Source organism: Liolophura sinensis, unplaced genomic scaffold (assembly GCF_032854445.1).
Source record: "Liolophura sinensis isolate JHLJ2023 unplaced genomic scaffold, CUHK_Ljap_v2 scaffold_406, whole genome shotgun sequence".
NCBI lineage: Eukaryota > Metazoa > Mollusca > Polyplacophora > Chitonida > Chitonidae > Liolophura > Liolophura sinensis.
Window position 1 is genome coordinate 16,200 of NW_027018345.1, and position 20,979 is coordinate 37,178.

General features: G+C 41.2%; 2 protein-coding genes across 3 annotated transcripts; both read right to left on the reverse strand.

The window, feature by feature from the left end:
- Positions 1 to 622: 622 nt before the first annotated feature.
- On the reverse strand, positions 623 to 2,805 carry LOC135481668 (uncharacterized). The gene is made up of 2 exons (XM_064761351.1): positions 1,810 to 2,805; positions 623 to 1,767 (listed from the first exon to the last, which is right to left on the reverse strand). Exons 1-2 carry the CDS (start codon positions 2,465 to 2,467, stop codon positions 1,274 to 1,276), a joined length of 1,152 nt encoding a protein of 383 aa, XP_064617421.1. The 5' UTR covers positions 2,468 to 2,805; the 3' UTR covers positions 623 to 1,273.
- Positions 2,806 to 8,977: 6,172 nt separating this feature from the next.
- On the reverse strand, positions 8,978 to 20,973 carry LOC135481669 (APOBEC1 complementation factor-like). 2 transcript variants are annotated; one of them, XM_064761353.1, is made up of 8 exons: positions 20,050 to 20,973; positions 16,693 to 16,873; positions 15,628 to 15,683; positions 12,054 to 12,121; positions 10,925 to 11,024; positions 10,114 to 10,230; positions 9,692 to 9,827; positions 8,978 to 9,204 (listed from the first exon to the last, which is right to left on the reverse strand). In XM_064761353.1, the coding sequence occupies exons 1-8, from the start codon at positions 20,386 to 20,388 to the stop codon at positions 9,110 to 9,112; spliced, it is 1,092 nt and encodes a 363-aa protein (XP_064617423.1). In that variant the 5' UTR covers positions 20,389 to 20,973; the 3' UTR covers positions 8,978 to 9,109. The 2 variants fall into 2 exon arrangements, with proteins under 2 accessions (XP_064617423.1, XP_064617422.1); XM_064761352.1 differs by lacking the exon at positions 20,050 to 20,973 and adding an exon at positions 17,415 to 18,624.
- Between the last annotated feature and the right edge of the window lie 6 nt (positions 20,974 to 20,979).

A 20,979-nucleotide genomic window follows, 5' to 3' on the forward strand; every position in this document is an offset into this window, starting at 1 on the left:
TTTTCTTCGAGACTTACATACCCAATTATAAAGCAAAGCCATATCCAAATTAATAGCATTAAATATGAAGCTAGCACTACAGTTAGTGTTGCAGTAGACTATTAGAAATCCTTCACCAAAACCATCAGGAAAAGTGCAAGGGCAGAGATTTATTAGGACCAAAAGACTTACTTCTGACCGCTGTCAAAAAAGGAAAAAAAATAAAATATTTTTGATTTTGTTGCAAATAGGTTAATTAATATTAAGCATGAATGTATATAAAAATAAAATAAAAATGAAGTAATGAAATTAAGGTTGTGATTACATTAAACAAAGGCTGTCGATTAAATCAAACATTCATGCCGACAATACTGTGAATATTGAAAATCAGACAATCAAATAGTTTTTTCCAAACATAAAAAAGGTAAAGAGGCAGTCAATATAAGTTTACCTCAGAATGAACTTGTCTATCAGCAATTGGGGGTGAGTGGCTCCGACTCCGAGTCCCGCTTCTCGGTAGGTTTTGCAAGCGTCCCCCATCGTGTAGCATCAGTCACAGCGCTCTTTTTTGTGAACGCTGATCCCAGCGAATAATTCGAACGCCGAATTGACATATTCTCAGCGTGTTTTGAAACTTTCATGGCATGGTTTGTCAATGCAACGCATCCCCTAGAGCCGTAGTTGATGATGTCGTTGCAGTAGGTGCAGAGTGCTTTACCAGGGATGTCGCACTTTTTCACAAAGTTTGACAACTTCTCTGTTACGTCTTCGAAATTCTTTCCGATTTTTACTCGAACTGTAACGCTTCTGTCAAGCCACTCCCATCTAAATTTGTTGCGAACAGTCTTATCAATTTCTCGGACAGCCGATACCTGGTCTCTTGTCAAAGTTTTCGCCATTTTCGATTTGTAACATAGCGCGAAATTGAATAGAACAGATCGAGTGATTGGCTGGAGGAATGACCCCTGAACCAATGAAAACAGCCGTTTCAAACCCAACCCAAGGCTTCTTAAAATAGAAGGATACAACAGAGCGCTCTCTGACAGTACGCACCAACCGTGCCTAGAATGCACGGACCGATGAAGTTACGGTACATTACCCACCCTATTTTTTTAATTTTTTTTTTAGCGAAATTTAACGTTTTAGAAAAATGGCCCTCTAGAATTTTAAAAACGGCGGAAATCCGCCGATCGGCGGAGAATTGCCATGCCTGAATGTTGAAGTAAATTGAAGGACTTTAATGTCAGGGTAATTTTAAAACATAAAACATTTCCTTGAATATGCCCTCACCTACCTACAAATCGCCAGTGTCAATTTTCAAGGTGGTGTCCCTTGTTGGATATAGGTTTCCTGTACTCTCACACTGGTAGTAGCCTGTACGCCAAACGTCCTTTATGTCAGTCAGCGACGTCTGGTGGACAAGGTTTCCCGAGTTTGAAAAGTACCGGAAATAACGCACTGGATTGACCGGAATATCGGTTAGCTCCCTTTGCCCACGAGTCGACGTGACATTAGGCCCCATGATGTCTGGCTTTACAATAAGTGAGATGTCACCAAAGATTTTAGAATTGTTGAAAAAGCCGTGAATCGGTTTAATAAAATGAAATCGGAAGACAAAGACGGCGGTGTTTTCTGACGTGTGAAGATTTAAGCAAGTGGAAACCAGAAGTTCGTGACTTTCTACAAAACTGTCGTCGTTGTTTAAGCGAGTTAGGTTAGGCCTATAACATTCTTTGCCTAGCAGATTTTGTTTCTGTGTCATGTGTCCACGATCCGAGAATCTCACACCTAAAGAACAGGTCCTCGTTGGACATTCTCAGCAATGGGGACATTTGTTTCTTTCATCCCTATGGGATCTGATAATCCTCCCTGGAAACAGAAATTTTTGGTTGACGAAATCACCTACGGTTTCGAAATACCTATAGCTTTTAGTGCGCACCAGTTTTCCATCTTTGAGATGGTGCAAGATAAATACGCAAGACAAAAATATTGCGATGATTGAAATTGTTAAGGCACCGATCAAACCCAAAGTTCTAATCGCACAATGTTTGTGTTTTGCAACAATAGAGAGGATAAGAAGTATGAGGAAACTAATGAAAACCGCTACCAAAATCACTACGCCTTTGATAATTTGTACATTGCTTACAAGCTCCTTTTGACATGCCGCAACGTACACGTTCAGTGTAATTTGTGGTAGATCTGCACACCAAATCCCAATAGCTGATAAGAGATCAACATACAAGTCTATTTCCTTCCCCTTAAACGTTTTCAGTGCTGAGACCACCGTCTGCGTGATGAAGATAAAGAAACCGACGATTGCGAACGTCAACACAGCATACGAAACAGCACATGACTCAGGGACCCGTTCGCGAATCAAAAGTTTCTTCAAACCCTCCAGCTGAGCGTAAAATATGAAGTCTCCTAAAACGTCAAGAAAATCGATTGTCAAAAACAGGAAAAAGTGGCCACAGCACCCTGAGATTGACATTTTCCTGTCTTGTTCTGACACTAAGGATATATTACAAAACTGGATATTGCAGTGCTTTATTCCGCCTTGTAAGAAAAATGTCTAAGGGCAATTGTGATAAAGTCGCAGTGTGACGTAAGAACTTTCTAACTGCAATTTGATGGTGGTACGTTGACACTTGACACCCTCTGTCCAAACGTAGTTTTGGTTGTGGTATTCCGACTGTCAATCCTTTACATTATAGGAAGATGATAAACAAGGTATTCAAAACGCCAGCTTTTGTCACACGGACGCTCAGGTTTCTGGGGGAAACTGCCTCGTCTTTGTTATCTGTAATATATATGGTTTCAGTTTCAATTTCGAACAAAATTTGAAAATGAAAAATGAAACCAAACTACAGGTAGAATTAATTCATATTTAATTCTATACTGATAATATAAATATGGATAAATTCTTGCCTCTACTAGAAAAATATAATTAATTTACAGTAACAGAACTATTTGCTTTCGTTGTGTATCTGTCTTTGTCAGCCTCGTTGTATAGTGACTTTTTTATTACCGACACGCCAGCGCGGCGCAATGACCCAGGAGTCTCTCACCAATACGGTTTCTGGGAGTTAACTGTAGGCCCTGATAGGCCCTATATACCGTGACAATGAAAATGTACGGGTAATTGTTACCAGCAATACAGTAAACATGTAAAACTTAAATGAAGGCCCTAGTAAGCCATATATACCGTGACAATGAGAATGTACGTGTAATTGTTATCAGCAAAACAGTAGACCTGTAAGCCTTAATTGAAGGCCCTTGTAAGCCCTATATACCGTAGTAGTAGGGAATGTAGGTTTGGTGTTTCTTTGAGGATCCATTTTTTGAGGTTTTGAGGATCTGTTTTTTTGAGGTGATGTGGTGGTGACGTCACACCTGCCAGCCCGAATGGCCAACCCCTCAGTTGTGGGTTTTTTTCCACAGCGCGGGGCGTATGTGTATAGGCTAGTGTGATATAGTGTACAGTATAACCGTATAACAGTATAGGGAAAAAAAGAGAGAAAAAAAAAAGAGGCAAAACGTCGGCTTGTAAAGTCGAGTGGGACAGCTCGAAAAGAGCTCCCGGGCGCCAAAACGGGCCAATGGGTGAGCCGGATTTGCCCCAAAACTGCCCAATGGGAGGCCCGCAAAACGGACCAATCAGCGTGCGAGAAGAGGTTACGTAAGAAAAAACGAACCAATCAGCGTGTGGTGAATTACCGCGTGGATAGGATAAAAGCCGGTGAAGACAGCGACCGGCAGCCCAGGCAGCAAAATCGAGCCTACGAAAATATGAACAAGATATAGACGTCCCCCTGAGCCAAAATGAAATATATACATTGATCAATACCCAAATTAACAATCAGTGGAAAGAGGAATGGGATAAAGAATCCCGCGGACGGTGGCACTATAAAATATTAAACGGAACGATTACAAAATTAAATTCGTTCCAATTATTGAATAACCAAGATGACAAAAACATATCACGCCTGAGACTAGGGAAAACAGGGCTCAAAGCACATCTAGCAACTATAATCCAAAATTCTTCACCAACTTGCCCAGCCTGTCAAGAGCATGATGAAACCATAGAGCACTATTTGCTACAATGTATTAAACACAGTAAAGAACGAAGACGATTGGCAGAATGCCTGCAAATCTACAAATGTGAACTTGACCTTCAGACTATCCTTAACCCCAAACCACACCTGAGAGCACAAATATTCTCCTTACTAAAAGAATACATAAAATCGACGGGTTACGAAAGCCGAATCTGATAAAACACAATTGACCAACAACGGCGATACCTTGATTCTGAGGGCCGTTTCTGCTCTAGTCAACAATACGTCACCTTCTCTGATTAAAAACGGTGCATTCTCCGTAATTACCAAACACATATACTAACAACGGCGATACCTTGATTTTGAGGGCCGTTTATTCCACAGATACATAATTCCTCCCTACAACTTTATCCCCAACTATATCGGCGATACCTTGATCTTGAGGGCCGATAAAACGTCCATGAAACCAATCTGCAAAAACATAGCACACGAAAACAATGTAACCACAAAAGTTGATAACTGTAGTAATTAATAATATTTCTCCATTAACTAATCTGCCCTCTTATTTGTTGTTATTTATCTATTCTTATTAGTTGATATTTATTATCTATTTATTTACAAATGTGTATATATCATACGAGGGCAGACCCTCTATCAATTTCTGATTGGTAGGTATACCACTAATTTGCTCCTAAATATCTGTTTTATCAAATATCTTCTTGCTTAAGATATACATTATCTCATAAACAAAACACCTTCGCAAATCAAAAATACAACTATCTTGTATATTTGTTTTCTCTATTTGTTTTCACAGGGAAAAAAAGGATGAAAATCTTTATTATCGGCAGCAGTTACGTTCATAGACTGGAGAATAGTATCCTTCGAAATTCGATCCCAAACTCTAGAATCGACTTTGGAACAGGCCAAGACATTCGGTTTTTTGGCATTGGGGGAGCTAGAGTTGGGACACTTAGATGCTCTGGAAGATTGGAAAGTCTCCTTCAGGAGACAAAACCTGACCTAGTTATCCTTCACATTGGGGGAAACGATGCGGACTCTCACAAATCAGCAGCAGCAATTTGCGCTGATATTTTAGACTATGTTGGTGCACTTAAAACGAAATTCCAAATTCCAAGGATCTACATCAGCCAGCTTCTTTACCGTCAGGTAACTCGGCGAATTTCGGTCCACATTTATAATACAAAAATCCATGAAATTAACAAGAAGCTGACAAACAACCAATTGGCCACCTTCTGGAGACACCGGGGACTGATCCGACCACAAAAACAAATTCTAACCAACGACGGAGTGCACCTAAACACTCTAGGCCAGGAACTGTTCTACCGGTCTATGAAACGTGCTGTCTGCGCCGCCATGGGAGGCAGAAAATAAAAATTGGAAATAGAGAAGGAAATCAATTAAAGAAGAAGACAGGGAAAACAATAAGAAGACCCATGGGACCAAAGAAACTTAACAACCAGGAAACGAAGACCAGAAACATGAAAGACATCATGACAATAGGACTATCTCTTGCTTCAACTAAGTGGATGAGGCCTGACATCCTTGCTCCTCATTTATACTTGTCGCACCTGTTACAGGCACAGGTTTCCAGTACGCTGGTTTTTCCTGGACGGCGTCCGGTATAAGTGGCGGGAGCTCCTTAACTCCACGCCACAGAGGAGGAAGCAAGAGAACAAAACTGTTAACCAATAAATAAAGGCACTACTGTTGTTTTCTCTCTGTGTAAATTTCTGTATAGGCAACTCATTGTAATCTTTTAATGCAGATCTATGTATTTCTAATGTAAAGATAACGTTAATCCCTGTAAATAGCTTACTATTTATCCCCTTTCTGTTAAATGACCATGGCAGCATTTGAACCTATAGAATAAGCTGTAACATGCTACCACAAAGAGGTTAATCCCACTAATTGACTCATGTACATATGTAAATAGTATACAAACGCACTGCTGTTATGTAATCAAAATATTCATGTGTTAAAAAAAAAAAAAAATAAAACACTGATTTGATGGGCCACGATATCCGCCAGGAAAGTGGCCCTAAAACCAGTAAATAAACGAAAAACGACCGGCAGCCTTAGACGCACCTGACGCTCTACCGTCCTGCCTGCCTGCCGACCTGCCTGCCTGCCTGCCTGCTGACGACCCGACCTACTGACCTGCCGAAAGAAGAGAAGAGAAGAGAAGAGACGAGACTGCTACACGACCTACCTACCTACCTGTACCTACCTGCCTACCTGCCTGGTGAGATGAAACGCTCCACCACCGTGAACCCCCTGCATGCTGCCATCAGGATGAAACGCTCCACCACCGTGAACCCCCTGCATGCTGCCATCAGGATGAAACGCTCAGCGTCTGTACCTGCCCGGTTATCCACCATAGCCGAACAACAACAACAACAGCCTCCCGAGAAGAAGAGGAAGGTGTGCCTGCCCTTACCCAGCGAGGTTCTTGCCAAATTACAACTCGCCTCCTGGCTGTGGGTGGGGGTGTGTAGAGACGAGACGATTGAGATTTGCCAATCACCGACAGACCCGAACGCTCCATCCAAACGCGTCAGGCTTGACGGGGTGGGGTGGACTCGGCTCAAGACCCTGGCTGCTGATCTACCTGAGGCGGGTTTACCTGTACGGGAGCCACTCTCCAACGGGTACTTCCTGTCCACGCTGACGAACTCGGAGGGTGTCCTGTACGTTCATGTGAAGAAATGGCGAGCCTACCAGCCGAACGGTCGACTCTACCCGACGAGTGAAGGAATCACGCTCAAGTACTGGAGTTACTGGCAAAAACTAGTCCAGGCTAGACTAGTGACGGCTGCTGATGAGGAGACTGCTGATGATGCGACTACCGCTGCTACTGCAACCCCCAGCATCCCCGACATCCCAGTGGAAAAGGCGGACCCGTTAAACCCTGAGCTTGAGACGGCGCTAACAGCCTTGCTGTGGCAAGCTTACGATGTAGCTCTCCAACCTCACCTCCTGAAGTTACAGCGCGATGTGTACGGTCGACAACCCACCAACACCGCGAGTGATCCATCTCCTCCCCGGCCTCCCTTGCTGGAGAACCGAGAGCTGGCCCTGAGTATCGTGGACGAGGCCCGTATGCGTTACCTGAAAGAGGGAACTGTGTTGGTCAAGTTCATGCGCCAGGCCCGTAAGGCAGCCTCCCTCCCGTGGGCTGTGGAGAAGAGTGTGAAAGACCAACTGCGACAGTTTTTAAATGAGACACCGATCAACAAATCGAACCCGGCATTCGCCCAGATGTACGTGGAGTATTTGATGACAGCCAACAACCTCTCCGCACCTGACGAGCAGCCGACAATCCGACCTAACAACCAAGCCGACCAGACTACTCAGGCCACCCAGGCTACGATGACCGAGTGAGTGTGTTTTTGTTTTAATCGCACCACCCTTACCTAGCTTTTTTTTTTGTTTGTTTTGTTTTTCCCTTCATACATTCTCGTTTTGTTTTTACCTATGTGTGTTTTTACAGGGAGATGACTAGGGTGGTGCGCGTTATAAACATTGGCCAGTGTCAGGACTTTCATATTGGCGATACAATCGTCATCACGAGACATATCTCACTTACAGCATGTATTTATTCGTTCATTCGTTTGTTCACTGTTCGAGTTCGAAAAAATAAATAAAAAAAAGTTTTCAGGTTGACGACCCTGGTCTTTTGTGTTGGTTATTGTCTTTACCTGTTGGTGAAGGGATAGTCTATCTATCTATCTATCGTTTTGATTGATGTGGCTAGGGTTCGGTCGGTGACGGCATTAGAATGACGACGGTGTCTTCTTTATGTCTTTTCTAGCCTGGCGAATCTCCGTACAACGCCGCAATGGAAAGACTGGGTAGCTGTCGTCACCGACCTGCAAAGCTACACAAGTGTACTTCATAGTATGTTTGCGGATGGTAGGGTGAACGGGGACGACTGCAGGTGCTGCAAGCGTACACTGAAGACGTCTGTCAGCATGTCGAGGATTCCCGACCTATTCAAGCGTATTACGTAGAGATTGCTCGTCCCACATTAATAGAGGTCTATCAACGCTCCGTGTTACATACCTGTACATTGCTGTAAATAATAATAATACTGTTACCTTACTATGGAATCCATCCCCGGTTTTTGTCTTTTCTTTTTTATATGGACTGGGTCAGTGTGTCAGTGCGTCAGGCTAGGGCTGGTATCTATCCCGATAGCTCCTATGTATTATGTATGGATGCACCAGCTAGCTGGCTGGCTGGCAACAATGTATACAAGGCGCAGCCGAGCAAAAAAAAAAAAAAAACCACGTGTCCAAACAAAAACCACGTGTCAAAACAAAGCACAGCTGACAACAGTGTTGGCCTGACTGCAGGCTGACTGGTGGGTAGGATCGCTCAGCGTGTCTTTGCAACACTGTTCGCCCAGGAAGGCTCACTGCTACAGGCAGAGGGTCGGTGTTATGAACCGTAGACCCTGTCGGTGGGATTTTTTTGGGGTGATCTGCCTGTCTGTCTACCTGCTGGTTGTGTGCTTTCCAAAACATGAGGCAAAAATGGAATTAAATGCTCACAGCAAAGCCATCTAAAATACAACAATGGTTTTCCAACACAAACGTCAAATGTTCTGTATTTTCACCAACATCCACATATTTTAGCAAGATATGTAACAGCCATTTCTTAAACGGTTAAATTCAATTATTCTTTATCCACTAATCTTAACACACATATACACAAGACAACCAAATGACCATGAAGGAGAAAACGACAACTACCAGGTTATATTAAAAAATTCTTTTTTTCAATGTTTTATTCTTTTCTATCAAAAATCTGAAATACAAAAGGATATACCGAAACATAAACTTGCAGTACTTGCTATGGGGAACCTAACAGAGCCCATACGTGTAAATGATAAAAATGATATTGAAAATAAATGATAAATGGGTGCACTGAACAGCTAATTTGACTTTGAAAAGACCGGTCAAAGCAGGTGTCAAAATGTCTGGCTCTATTAGTAGAGATTGCCAAACGACCATCGAAGAGAAAACGACAACTACCAGTAGGTCATCCATGGCTTTTCACACGATCTGTTGGAAGCGTTCCACAGGTGGGTCGGGGTGGTTGGCATAGCTCGGCTGGGTGTAAGGACATGGTGGGCTAATGTACTCTAGGGCTGCAGCACAAAACAATAAACTCTGACAATTCTAGTTATGCAAATAGTTACTTTCCTGGCTAATATTCATTCAAAATATACTTGGGTAACCACATGTATGTATGTATGTGAGTATTTAACCATTCATTCTTCAAACGAGTTGCTAACACACAGAATACCTGATGCATGTCACAAGTGCTTACATAACGGCAAACAGCTCAGCTATGAATAGTAATTTTCAGCAATTAAGTTTTTTTGCAGCATGTCTTATTACATATGATCCAGTAAAGAAGTTTCTTTATACTTTTCATATACTGTTACAAACATGTAAAATGAGATAGCTCTTACTTTCTTAAATCAAGAAGCAAAGCTGGTTCAGGAAAGAAAGAAGACATCAAACCATACAATGGCCACTTATTCAATGATGTATCATAAGTGAAAAAGGGTAGAGCTTGGGCGGTGAAGCATTTGTTTGTCTTTCCTTTTTTTATCTGGACACTAACTTTACCTTCAAGAGGCACACCTAACTGCATCAAAGTGTACTCTGCTGCATAAACCTTTGCCCCCTCAACAGTAGAACACAGTTTATTTGGGGTAAATGGGTTACGATTTGGAAACTGAGTACCGAGAGCTGGTATGGTGATCTGAAAGACAAATGTACTTTACCATAGATTAACAATGTAAATGCCTAACATCAACTTCTACATATACTTATACATGTATAAATCCCAACCACGACATTCTTTTTTCGATTTACTTCAGATCAATTATTTTTATAAGATAATTTACTTCTTATTCTTTCTGGTACACATGGACATGATTAATTGTATAAATAAATAATAAAAAAAGTTACATTCCAGCAAAAGAACTTGATTCTTATCTCTTCAAACAAGTTTCTTATCAACATTTTGTTGAAACCTATGGTAGTACCTTGTACAAAAAGAGCTCTAAGAGCTGTTGGGCACCACTTCCATCCCTTCCCATGAGAGAATGAAGCTGGTATACAGGACTTCCCCATCCCTTCTTCTGGCAAAGGTCATCGAGCACCTATAGTGAACATCGTTACATGCATAACACTCTTGATTTACTGAAGCCTTACTAGGGCAATCGGGCTATAAATTAAAGGTAATTAGTAAAACAAAAAATTCTTCCACAAAACAAAATCATGGTCAAAGGTTAAACACAGAGCCTTGCATTATGACAACTTTCAATGATAACAAAACAGCCAATTTTTTTTTTTTTAGCTATTAACACACCTGATTAACGAAATTTAATTCAAAACTCATTACATGTATAGGAAATATTAGATAAGAATTAGTTTCTAAGTATGTTACCTGTTACTTCAAAGTTTAAACAAACACCCATCTTCAACGAAACTGAACTAACTCACCTTCTGGTTAATTGCACAATTGGTTCATGTCTTTTAGTATGACGTAGGCAGATTATAGATTTTAAGACTGCGTAATCCTTTAAGCATGCTCCAGAATAAGTTGCAATGCGCAACTTTTTAATGGAATATGGGACCGGAAACCTTCTCCATTGACAACGATACACACCTCTGCTGGATGTTTCCTAAAGCCCCACCCCCTCATCATCCCGCAGCCTCGCACAGGGCTTCTGAGGCAGATTATAGATTTTAAGACTGCGTAATCCTTTAAGCATTCTTCAGAATAAGTTGCAATGCGCAACTTTTTAATGGGATATGGGACCGGAAACCTTCTGCATTGACAACGATACACACCTCTGCTGGATGTTTCCTAAAGCCCCACCCCCTCATCATCATCCCTCGGCCTCGCACAGGGCTTCTGATGCCCATGGGACCTCGCCCTGCCAACGCCCTGCTAACAGTACAAAAAGCACAAATATTCAAGCTATTTCATGTTAAAAATTATGTGACTGAGCTTTCTTAAAGTTTCTTCTTCCTGCTTTTCCTCTTAAGATGTTCACATAAAATCAAATATATTGAGCTATTCAGGTCCGGTTGATGAAACTTAATGCTTCTTTGTATACTTACATGTAAGAAGCTCATAAAACGTTTTTTTGAGGACATTGCATGGATAACACATAAATGCAACTTCTTTCACATCAAATGACTCTATCAGCCACAATGGTAAAACCACTAAATATGGTAGTGTACCTTTCCTACATGTATGCTGTTGAATGGAAAGCTACAGAGTGACAATTAAAGAATATAGGTCACAGGTGGTACGAAGTTCACATTAATTCTTGGCAAAAAGCAAGCCCCTACCATTCAATAAAATCGACTGTTTTCAATAAAGCTATGCCTTGCACAGTCTTGCAAATATTTCTGCTCCATGTGAAGCACCTTCCAACTGAAATCCGTCATTACCTCATTTTGGATTTCAGTTGCCAAAGTAGACTTACCCATGTCATTTTTCTAGTTCTCACTCTGTACTCTGTATCCATTAGCATATCAGCAGGAGAGCTACAATACTGTACTTTGTAAAACCCACTTACATATGCTTATTTACAGTTACAGTTATTACAGACAAATCATAAGGTAAAATTTAATCTTAGGTTATCTAAGATTTCATCTTAGATGATCACAACTGAAATGATTTAAAACCAAAGACAAATATCCTGTTCCTGGTCTGAAGCACACAAATGACAGAGCATCTGACACTTCTGAGAACCCTGATATTAAACAGACAAACTGGACACACACGGTGGAATATGACAACCTATGCTCTTAATTCCACAAATATTGTTCTAAGCTAACTGATTTTTTATAAAAATTCCAAGAATACAACTCTATTCTGACTGCAAGATCATCTGCTGTACTGGATTCTCATCTGTAGTCTTATATTGGGTGAACAAAGTTGTGGATTTCAGGCCAAAATAGTTCTTACCTTGCGGGTGGTGGAGACATCGGGTTGTAATACAATGGAGGCAAGTAACTAGGATCATTGCCATAGCCCTGAAAAATTTGTCACAGTATCAAGTACACTTGTCATACAACCAAAGCATGCATAACCCCCTACCTTAACATATGAGGAACTCTTACCCTGACATAACAGAGCCCACTAACCTGACATATGAGGAATTCTTACCCTGACATATGAGAACCTCCTACCCAGATAAATGAGAACCCCCTACCTTAACATTTGAGGAACTCTTACCCTGACGTAACAGAGCCCACTACCCTAACATACGAGGAACTCTTACCCTGACATAACAGAGCCCACTACCCTGACATATGAGGAACTCTTACCCTGACATAGGAGAACCTCCTACCCAGATATATGAGAATCCTCTACCTTAACATATGAGGAACTCTTACCCTGACATAACAGAGCCCACTACCTTAACATACGAGGAACTCTTACCCTGACATATGATACTTCTTTCTGCTTCCAAGATTCCAACGCTTCCTGGCCTCTGTTGTATGCTCTATCAACCTCACCCAAGTGACAGTCCTGATTAGCCTGCAATAAAGAATGATGGCTATGTACCAGGGGTCCCTTGAACGCCCGGTTCATCAGCCGCCTGACCTCAGCCCCAGCAGAACTGCTCACACACAGTCGTGTCCCAGGCTATACTGTGATCTCCATCAACTGGATTCATCCACACCAGCTAGAAGAAGTGAAACAGAATACATGACTGAGAGGGTGTCTACTGTTACATGACATATATATGTATAACAGGAGCCAGTTGTTCAGAAGTGAATTAAAAGTTAACCCAGGCTTAAATCTTAATACCGGTCTCAACCTAATACAAAACTAATGGCACTTTAGTCAAGTCTAAAGTTAATACACTTTTGAATGACTGAGCCCAGAACACAACTGTAATTATCATTACATGTATATATAAATCGATGACTTCATTACTGGTTTTAAAGAGAAATGAGTCAATAAATCATAAAAAAAACACTACACTGACACGTACATGACATTATGATTCCATTATAAGAGTTACAAGGTACCGACTGGCTGACTGTGGAGACAGAAACCCCCGCTTTAATGCCTGCAGTTTTGGTCGGGTTTGAATAAATACACAGCATCTAATCTATGATCTAAAATTCAGCACAGTCTAGACTTGCCTATCTGTCACACCAGTCCCTTAGTGGATATTCTGTGAAAGCTTAACCCAGACTTGCCTATCTGTCACACCAGTCAATTAGCAGCGATTCTGTGCAAACTTATCCTAGACTTGCCTATCTGTCACACCAGTCAATAAGCGGCAATTCTGTGAAGGCTTAACCTAGACTTGCCTATCAGTCACACTAGCCAATCAGTCACACTAGCCAATCAGTGACAATTCTGTGTAAACTTAGACTTGCCTATGTATCACACCTGTCAATTAGCGGCGATTCCGTGAAGGCTTAACCTAGACTTGCCTGTCTGTCATGCCAGCTGATCAGGGACAATTCTGTATAAACTTATCCTAGACTTGCCAATCTCTCACACTAGCACGTTAGTGACAATTCTGTGTAGATTTATTGTAGACTTGCCTATCTGTCACACAAGCCAATCAGTTGCAATTCTGAGTAGACTTAGCCCACACTTGTCTATCTGTCACACCAGCTAATCAACAACAATTCTGTAGATCTTTAAGATCACAGCTGCTTTTAATCGCTGAGAAGATTAAAGACCAATTGAACGCGCCAATACCGACAAGAACATGTTGTGCAAACAATGCAATTTATTTTCCTGATTTGTGTTTTACTCTGTACTAGGGAATGTTTTCCATATATATATATCAGGTTATGTCATTAACCTGACCAAGGGCTACAGCAGTGTCAATTTCTTACCTCATCCTCAGCCACATGTAGAGGTGGGGCAAGCCTGATAAACTCTGGTCTCATGGATGTCTGTACAGCAGGGTTTGGGCCCTCCAACAAAGCTTCTATACACTGTCGCTGTACATCAGGGTTGATCCTCCCAGGCTTACCAAACTGTTCAAAACTGAAACCAAAACAAGGAAAAGTGAAACAGACACTTTTTACAACAGTATCAAGCACACTGTTCAAATCTAGAAAAAAAAAAAACATGTACAATGAACACAGGTAAAAAATCCAAAGAAAGAAGTAATGTATGAGCTGATCTAGTACGCAGATCTTCAAAAAGAACACCAGCGTTTTGATACTGAGGAATATATGAAGTATGCAATGATGATAGATGTAAACCTTCAGTTTCATCAGCAGTTGAACACATGATATTACCTCTGGAATATCTGCATATTTTTATGCCTCTGGTGGAATCAGCATTTATAAGTAGTTTAAGCCCTAAATATAGAAAACTGGGCCTTTGTGTAGACTTGATAAATGTATGTAATTGGCTTAAACTCTTTGGCAGTTTCCTAAAGCTGTCTTACTTGTTAGGTTTATTGTCTGGGTCAGGTACCACACAGGGAATGCTTGCTTTACTCAAGGCTGGCATCTCTGACTGCTGCTCTGCTAGGGCCAGCTGAAGGCCCCTCACATCAAATGACTGTAACAAAAAGTCTTAGAACCTCACAATATGTCCATCATAGTAGGGTGATTTATTTACTTGATTGGTGTGAAATGCCTTAGTCCAGAATGTATCACTCAGTCTATATGATGGCAGTCAGGTTTATGGGTGGCAGAAACAGGGTGAATAACTCGCAATGTCATTAGGCTTGGTGTTGATGATCCACATGCATAGGAACACTTGGAAATTTTCATACCCTGACATAACAGAGCCCACTACCCTGACATACGAGGAACTCTTACCCTGACATAACAGAGCCCCCTATCCTACCACATGAGGAACTCTTACCCTGACAGATGATACTTCTTTCTGCTTCCAAGATCCCAACGCTTCCTGGCCTCTGCTGTATGCTCTATCAACCTCACCCAAGTGGCAGTCCTGATTAGCCTGCAATAAAGAATTTTCATCAGTAGTAAAATTCAATTATTTACCTGATATAAATATATATAAATAATTTGTTTTTTATATGCAAAGCTTACTTCACACCTATCCTACCACATGAGGAACTCTTACCTTGACGTATGATACTTCTTTCTGCTTCCAAGATTCCAACGCTTCCTGACCTCTGTTGTATGCTCTATCAACCTCACCCAAGTGGCAGTCCTGATTAGCCTGCAATAAAGAATTTTCATCAGTAGTAAAATTCAATTATTTACCTGATATAAATATATATAAATAATTTGGTTTTTATATGCAAAGCTTACTTCACACATACACGACAGATGAGTTTACAATGGTGAAAGAAAGCTGATGGGGGAAAAATGTGGACAGGTCCCGGTTTCCGACCAAATACCTTCCACAAACTCTCAATCTGAAAACATTTGAACTCTTCCAACTTAACACAGTTTACTCCACATACTATGTTACAGACAAACTTAACCTATGGGAGAGGATGATCGCTGGGCTGTCCTGAATTACACATTTGAGACGATTTTCACGATGTGGCAGCAACATTGACCAAATGATTTCTTACCTGCTCTCTTCCTTTTGCCCATACAGCCTCAATGTAAGCACCGTCAACATTCATTCCTAGAGAGAAATATACATGACTTATTATATAACGCCTTCTCACCTTGATCTTCCTTTAATTTTATTTCTTGAAAGAATGAGGACGTAGTACAAATGCTACACATCAGTTAAAAAAGTGTTCCAGATACCGTATACCTAGAGTTTCTCCCAAAGAAAACTTCTTATTTTCTCAAAAAATTCCTGGCAAAATGGTCCCGGGATCTTGGGTTCAATATTCAGCCTATTACATGTAACTGTTGAAACAACTTCCCTCTTTTAAACATTTGATCATTTAATGTTCAACAGCTTCTTTTCATGCTGAATGATTTATTGATTGGCGCGTTTTTACGCTGTACTCAAGAATATTTCACTTATACGACGGTGATCAGCATTATAGCATGAGGAAACCAGGCAGAGCCTGGTGGAAACCACAACCATTCACAGGTTGCTGGCAGACCTTCCCATCCATGTTGAATGAGGGGTGATATTAAGTTAATAATTAGCTACCATAAAAGCCAATTTATACAGAAATTTATCCAAACAAATATTCTAGAGAATGCCCACACCTTATGTTTTGAAGTGTGAATTTATACTGTATGTGCTCTTCTGTAAATATATGTAAGTCTGTCCCATAAATGTGAGCCATTTCCTGTACGTAGTTGGAGTATCAAACATCCTATAGGCAAGTGATGTGTCAGTTATTCACTGTTTCATCTTAATTACTTGAGTTAGCATGTTTTCCAAATATTCTCCCTTAGATGTTGGTGGATATTTCTATCATGTAATTTTCTGTAAACATCAATCAAGTGAAAAACTAGTTAAAACATACTAATGTGCCACATGCGACTGACAAACGAAAATGAACTTTTACTTATCAGAAACAGAACTATCCGAATGGAAATATATCACACTCTATAAATGCACACAAAAACTACATTCGCCTACCGATAGAAAAAATATACTTCCGTTAATGCATTTGTATTTATCCAAAACCAATCAACACAACTCCAAAATAAATAATTTTTCTCACCATTAAGTTTAGTCATGGCCATGATAGTAGCATCTCTGTCTCTAAAATGAATGAATGCATAATCTCTTATCTTCTTTACTCTTTCCACAGCGTTGTCTCTTCCCACAACTTGACTGCACAGCTTTCTAATTTTGTCTTCTGTAGTTGTCGACATAAGGTTCCCCACGTGCAAAACCACCCTCTGTAATACAAATATGCACAACATAAATATTATTCCAGTCATACAAATATGCACAATATTAATGTACAAGATGACGACGCATCAGTGCTTTTCAGCCATAAGTGACTATATTAATTATCACCACAGCCTCCAATACAAAAGAAATCACTTGTTGCAAGAAATGTTGCACGCGCGCGCGCACACCACCCTCTCATGACAGAAAATGCAACAAATGCTGCACGCGCGCACACCACCTTCTCGTGACGGAAAATGAAAGAGCAGACGATAAGAAATTTCAAGAAGTTACGCGACATTTTACACATATCCACCCACACAAAATACCCCTCTGATACAAAAAAATTTAGTTCAATTATAACTTTTCAAATAACGGCTTACATAAAGGTCAAATTTGTTTGGACTGTGATACCTACTCGTGAATTTTACAACTAACCAACCGATATTTCCGACGTCTGGTGCCGTCTACATTGGCAATTAAATGTGTTTTAATTTGCAACGAAGAGACAACCAAAAAAGCTTCTATAGTGGAAATTACATGACTTACAGGAGAGTTGCGAACACACAAGAGCTGGTCTTTACGAATTTCGTAGTTGTGAAGCTCCTTTACCGCTTGATTCGCGTGTTCTTTGTTAGTGTATTTAACGAATCCATATCCTCTATGGGGTCCAGAGCGGCGGTTCATTACGAGTTTCAGTTCGTAAATCTTTCCTATCTTCTCAAATACTGGAACGAGCTCGTCTTCGTAACAGTCTCTTGGAATACCTCCGACGAAAATTTCACAACCCTTTAAAGGAGCCGGGCTTTCCCAGTCGGGAGGTGGACCGCCGTACTTTCTTTCCCATTTTTCTTGCCGTATGGTGTATCCTGTTCTCGCCATAAGTTTCAGCAAGGCTTCGTTTGGCTCCCGGGTCACACGACGTGGCAAAGCCTCCTCCGCGGACGCCATACCTACACCCTGCTGCACCCTGCTGGTCCCACTGCTGACGAACTAGAAGTAGGCAAACTGGACTTTGCCACGCACGTGCGTGGGCTTAGAAGAGCCCTACAGCGCCATCTATGATGTCCAATAATTATTGTTTTATTCAAATTTACATAGAAAAGGCATCAAATCCAGAGAATATGACCACAGAAACGTGTAAGGCAACATATAGGTAAAAAAAATAAGCTGATAATTTGGAGGTATACGGTTATGTAGCACTCGCTGTGCCACTGCGAAAGCAGTTCACCCGTGAGTCTCAAGTATCGAAAATTGAACCGTTCATAGTACGAAATGTGAGAAGAGCCCTACAGCGCCATCTATGATGACCAATAATTATTGTTTTATTCCAATTTACATAGAAAAGACACCAAATCCAGAGAATATGACCACAGAAACGTGTAAGGCAACATATAGGTGAAAAAATAAGCTGATAACTTGGAGGCATACGGTTATGTAGCACTCGCTGTGCCACTGCGAAAAGCAGTTCACCTGCGAGTCTCAAATATCGAAAATTGAACCATTCATAGTACGAAATATGGCATGTGTTTATACTTCAGTGAGTGTTCGGCTATACCAACTATCTGGGTGATTGAAAATGACCCAAATCCAATCTACTATCGCTGACATCGATTTGACAACAGGCATTGTCCTGTGTAATATTCAAAAATAGAAAAAACAAATTTTGTTTTCGCGTGGTTCTAGCTTCTGCACTGTCTTCTAGAACAGCTTATCATGTTCCAGGCAAACTTTCGCACTGCGACGTCCAATGAGCGAGGGACATGACAGACAATGAGCGCGACAAGGAGCAAAACGTTGGCTTGTAAAGTTGAGTGGAGCAGCTCCAACAGCTCCATGCTATGCCGGCTATGCCAACCACCCCGACCCACCTGTGGAATGCTTCCAACAGATCATGTGATCAGCCATGGATGACCTACGGTACATGTATATTGATCCGGCACTTCAATCTTTCAGACATGGATATACATGTATAACTTAGATTAGGGCCTGTAAACTAAACACCTGCCTAAACATGGCCCGCATGAGAAAGGTTTGTATTATGATGTGTTATAATAAAGACCGTATATTTTGACAAATAGAGTTAATTTTTTTTTTTTCTTTTTTCATTTTGAAATTTCAGTTTAATTTTCTATCATCTGTATCGATCAATTATACTGCTGGTTTAATATACAGAACCTGTTAAGTATACATGACACGTCTGAGTAAAAGTCAGACTTACCTGGTGACGACACCCGCCTTGATTACTATAGGCTTGATTCTGGGATCAAGGAATGGCTGTAAGGAATCAGTGACAAATCCGAACGTTATCTGAAGACGCCGCGTTTGGGCTTACTCTTCAGGAGATGCACTTACAATTTCTGCTTTTCTGACTGCTGTTGTTGTAGAGATGAAAGCGGCTTCTGCAAGATGGCAACAGTACCGAACAGCAGACGTTCATGATAAGACCGGAAGTACATCAACAACAGACGGAGCAGTTACCTCCCGTATTCCATATTATACTGATAGAGTAAAGCGTCCGCAGAGGCCCACTGCATCCACACGTGAACAAATACATATACATGGGAAATGAAAACCATTACTGAAAACAGAGCTAAAGAAATACTGATTTCTGATAACGTTTGTTTCACCCATAGAGTACATATAAAAGTGTACTTGTTTGGGTGTTTATTAAGTCTCGGATTAAGGCAGTCTATCTTAATCCCAGATTGAACTCACTTGAACTCTTTGATAATTCCTGGTACAAATTATCCAGTTTCTGAGTTAAGAAAACAAGTTTTTAGAACTATAATCTATATGTTAATCTACTACATGTATATGACATGTGACCCAAGAACCTCTCCACACTGGGGTCGCTGTGAGTCCAGTTCATGCTGGCTTCCTTTCGTGCCATACATGGGGAGGTCTGCCAGCAACCTGCCCATGGTTGTGGGTGTCCTCTGGGCTATGCACAAATTCCTCCCACCAAAATGTTGGTCGCCTTTGTATAAGTAAACATTTCTTGAGTATGACGTACACCACCATTGCTCAATCAAATCAATAAATGAATAGTAAGCAAGGCAGTGATGTCCATACCACGACCATGTTTAAACTTCCAAAGATAATTTGCTCATTCCTGTAATGTTGTGTTGGTGTTAAAAAAGTGTTCATAATAATAAAATAAAAAATAAAAAAAAGAACTTACCTGGCTGTGTTCCCCACGTTGATGGACACGCCAGTCCCACAATCGGTAAAAAGTTTTACCACAGGCAATCGCACACACGCTCGTTGTTTTTTTCCATGCTCCCGCTGACAGCGCACCAAATGCTCCCATCGGGAAAACGCCCGCCCGCAGGTTGGGCAGGTGAATCCTTTTTTCTGGGGTTGGTGGTGTGTATGGTGGTGAGGGGTGGTGGTGCGTCTGCTGGTGACGCAGCCAGTCATCCCACCGACTGAAGTCTCTTGCGCACATCAGGCAGGTAAACGGCTTCTTCTTCTTCCCTTCACCTGCATGATTTCCATCTCCATCTCCATCTCCAACCATTCTCGCGCGCGGATAGGTCCGTTTTGGGGGCCATCCATTGGTCCGTTTTTGGGGGCAAATCCCGCTCACCCATTGGTTCGTTTTTGGCGACAAAGAGCTCTTTTCGAGCTGTCCCACTCAACTTAACAAGCCGACGTCTTGCCTCTTTTTTTCACTCCCACTACCACCACTGCCCCTATACTATACTCTATTATACTACACTCCACTCTAGTATACTCACCCCGTCGTGGAAAAAACACACCACCACTACCTGACACACACCTGACACGTCACAGATGTGACGTCACTCCATGCGCAAATAAGGCAAACACAACAGAGCAGATTAAAATGACTGCATCTTGGGAAGGGCAGCCCAAATTACCGAAAAGCTCCTGATTAACCTTTGAATGACGAAGGCAATTCAAGAATGAATAACCATTTATGCGCATGTCTTATAAATTCTTGAATAATGTTGAGTCGTACATGTAGCGATTTGACCATATGTGATATAGGGGACAACAAAAATAAATCTGTACTTCCACTTCACTGCCAAATGTTAACAAGAATGTGGAATAACCCACCTTCCAGCTACAGGTTTTCAAATGACTTAAC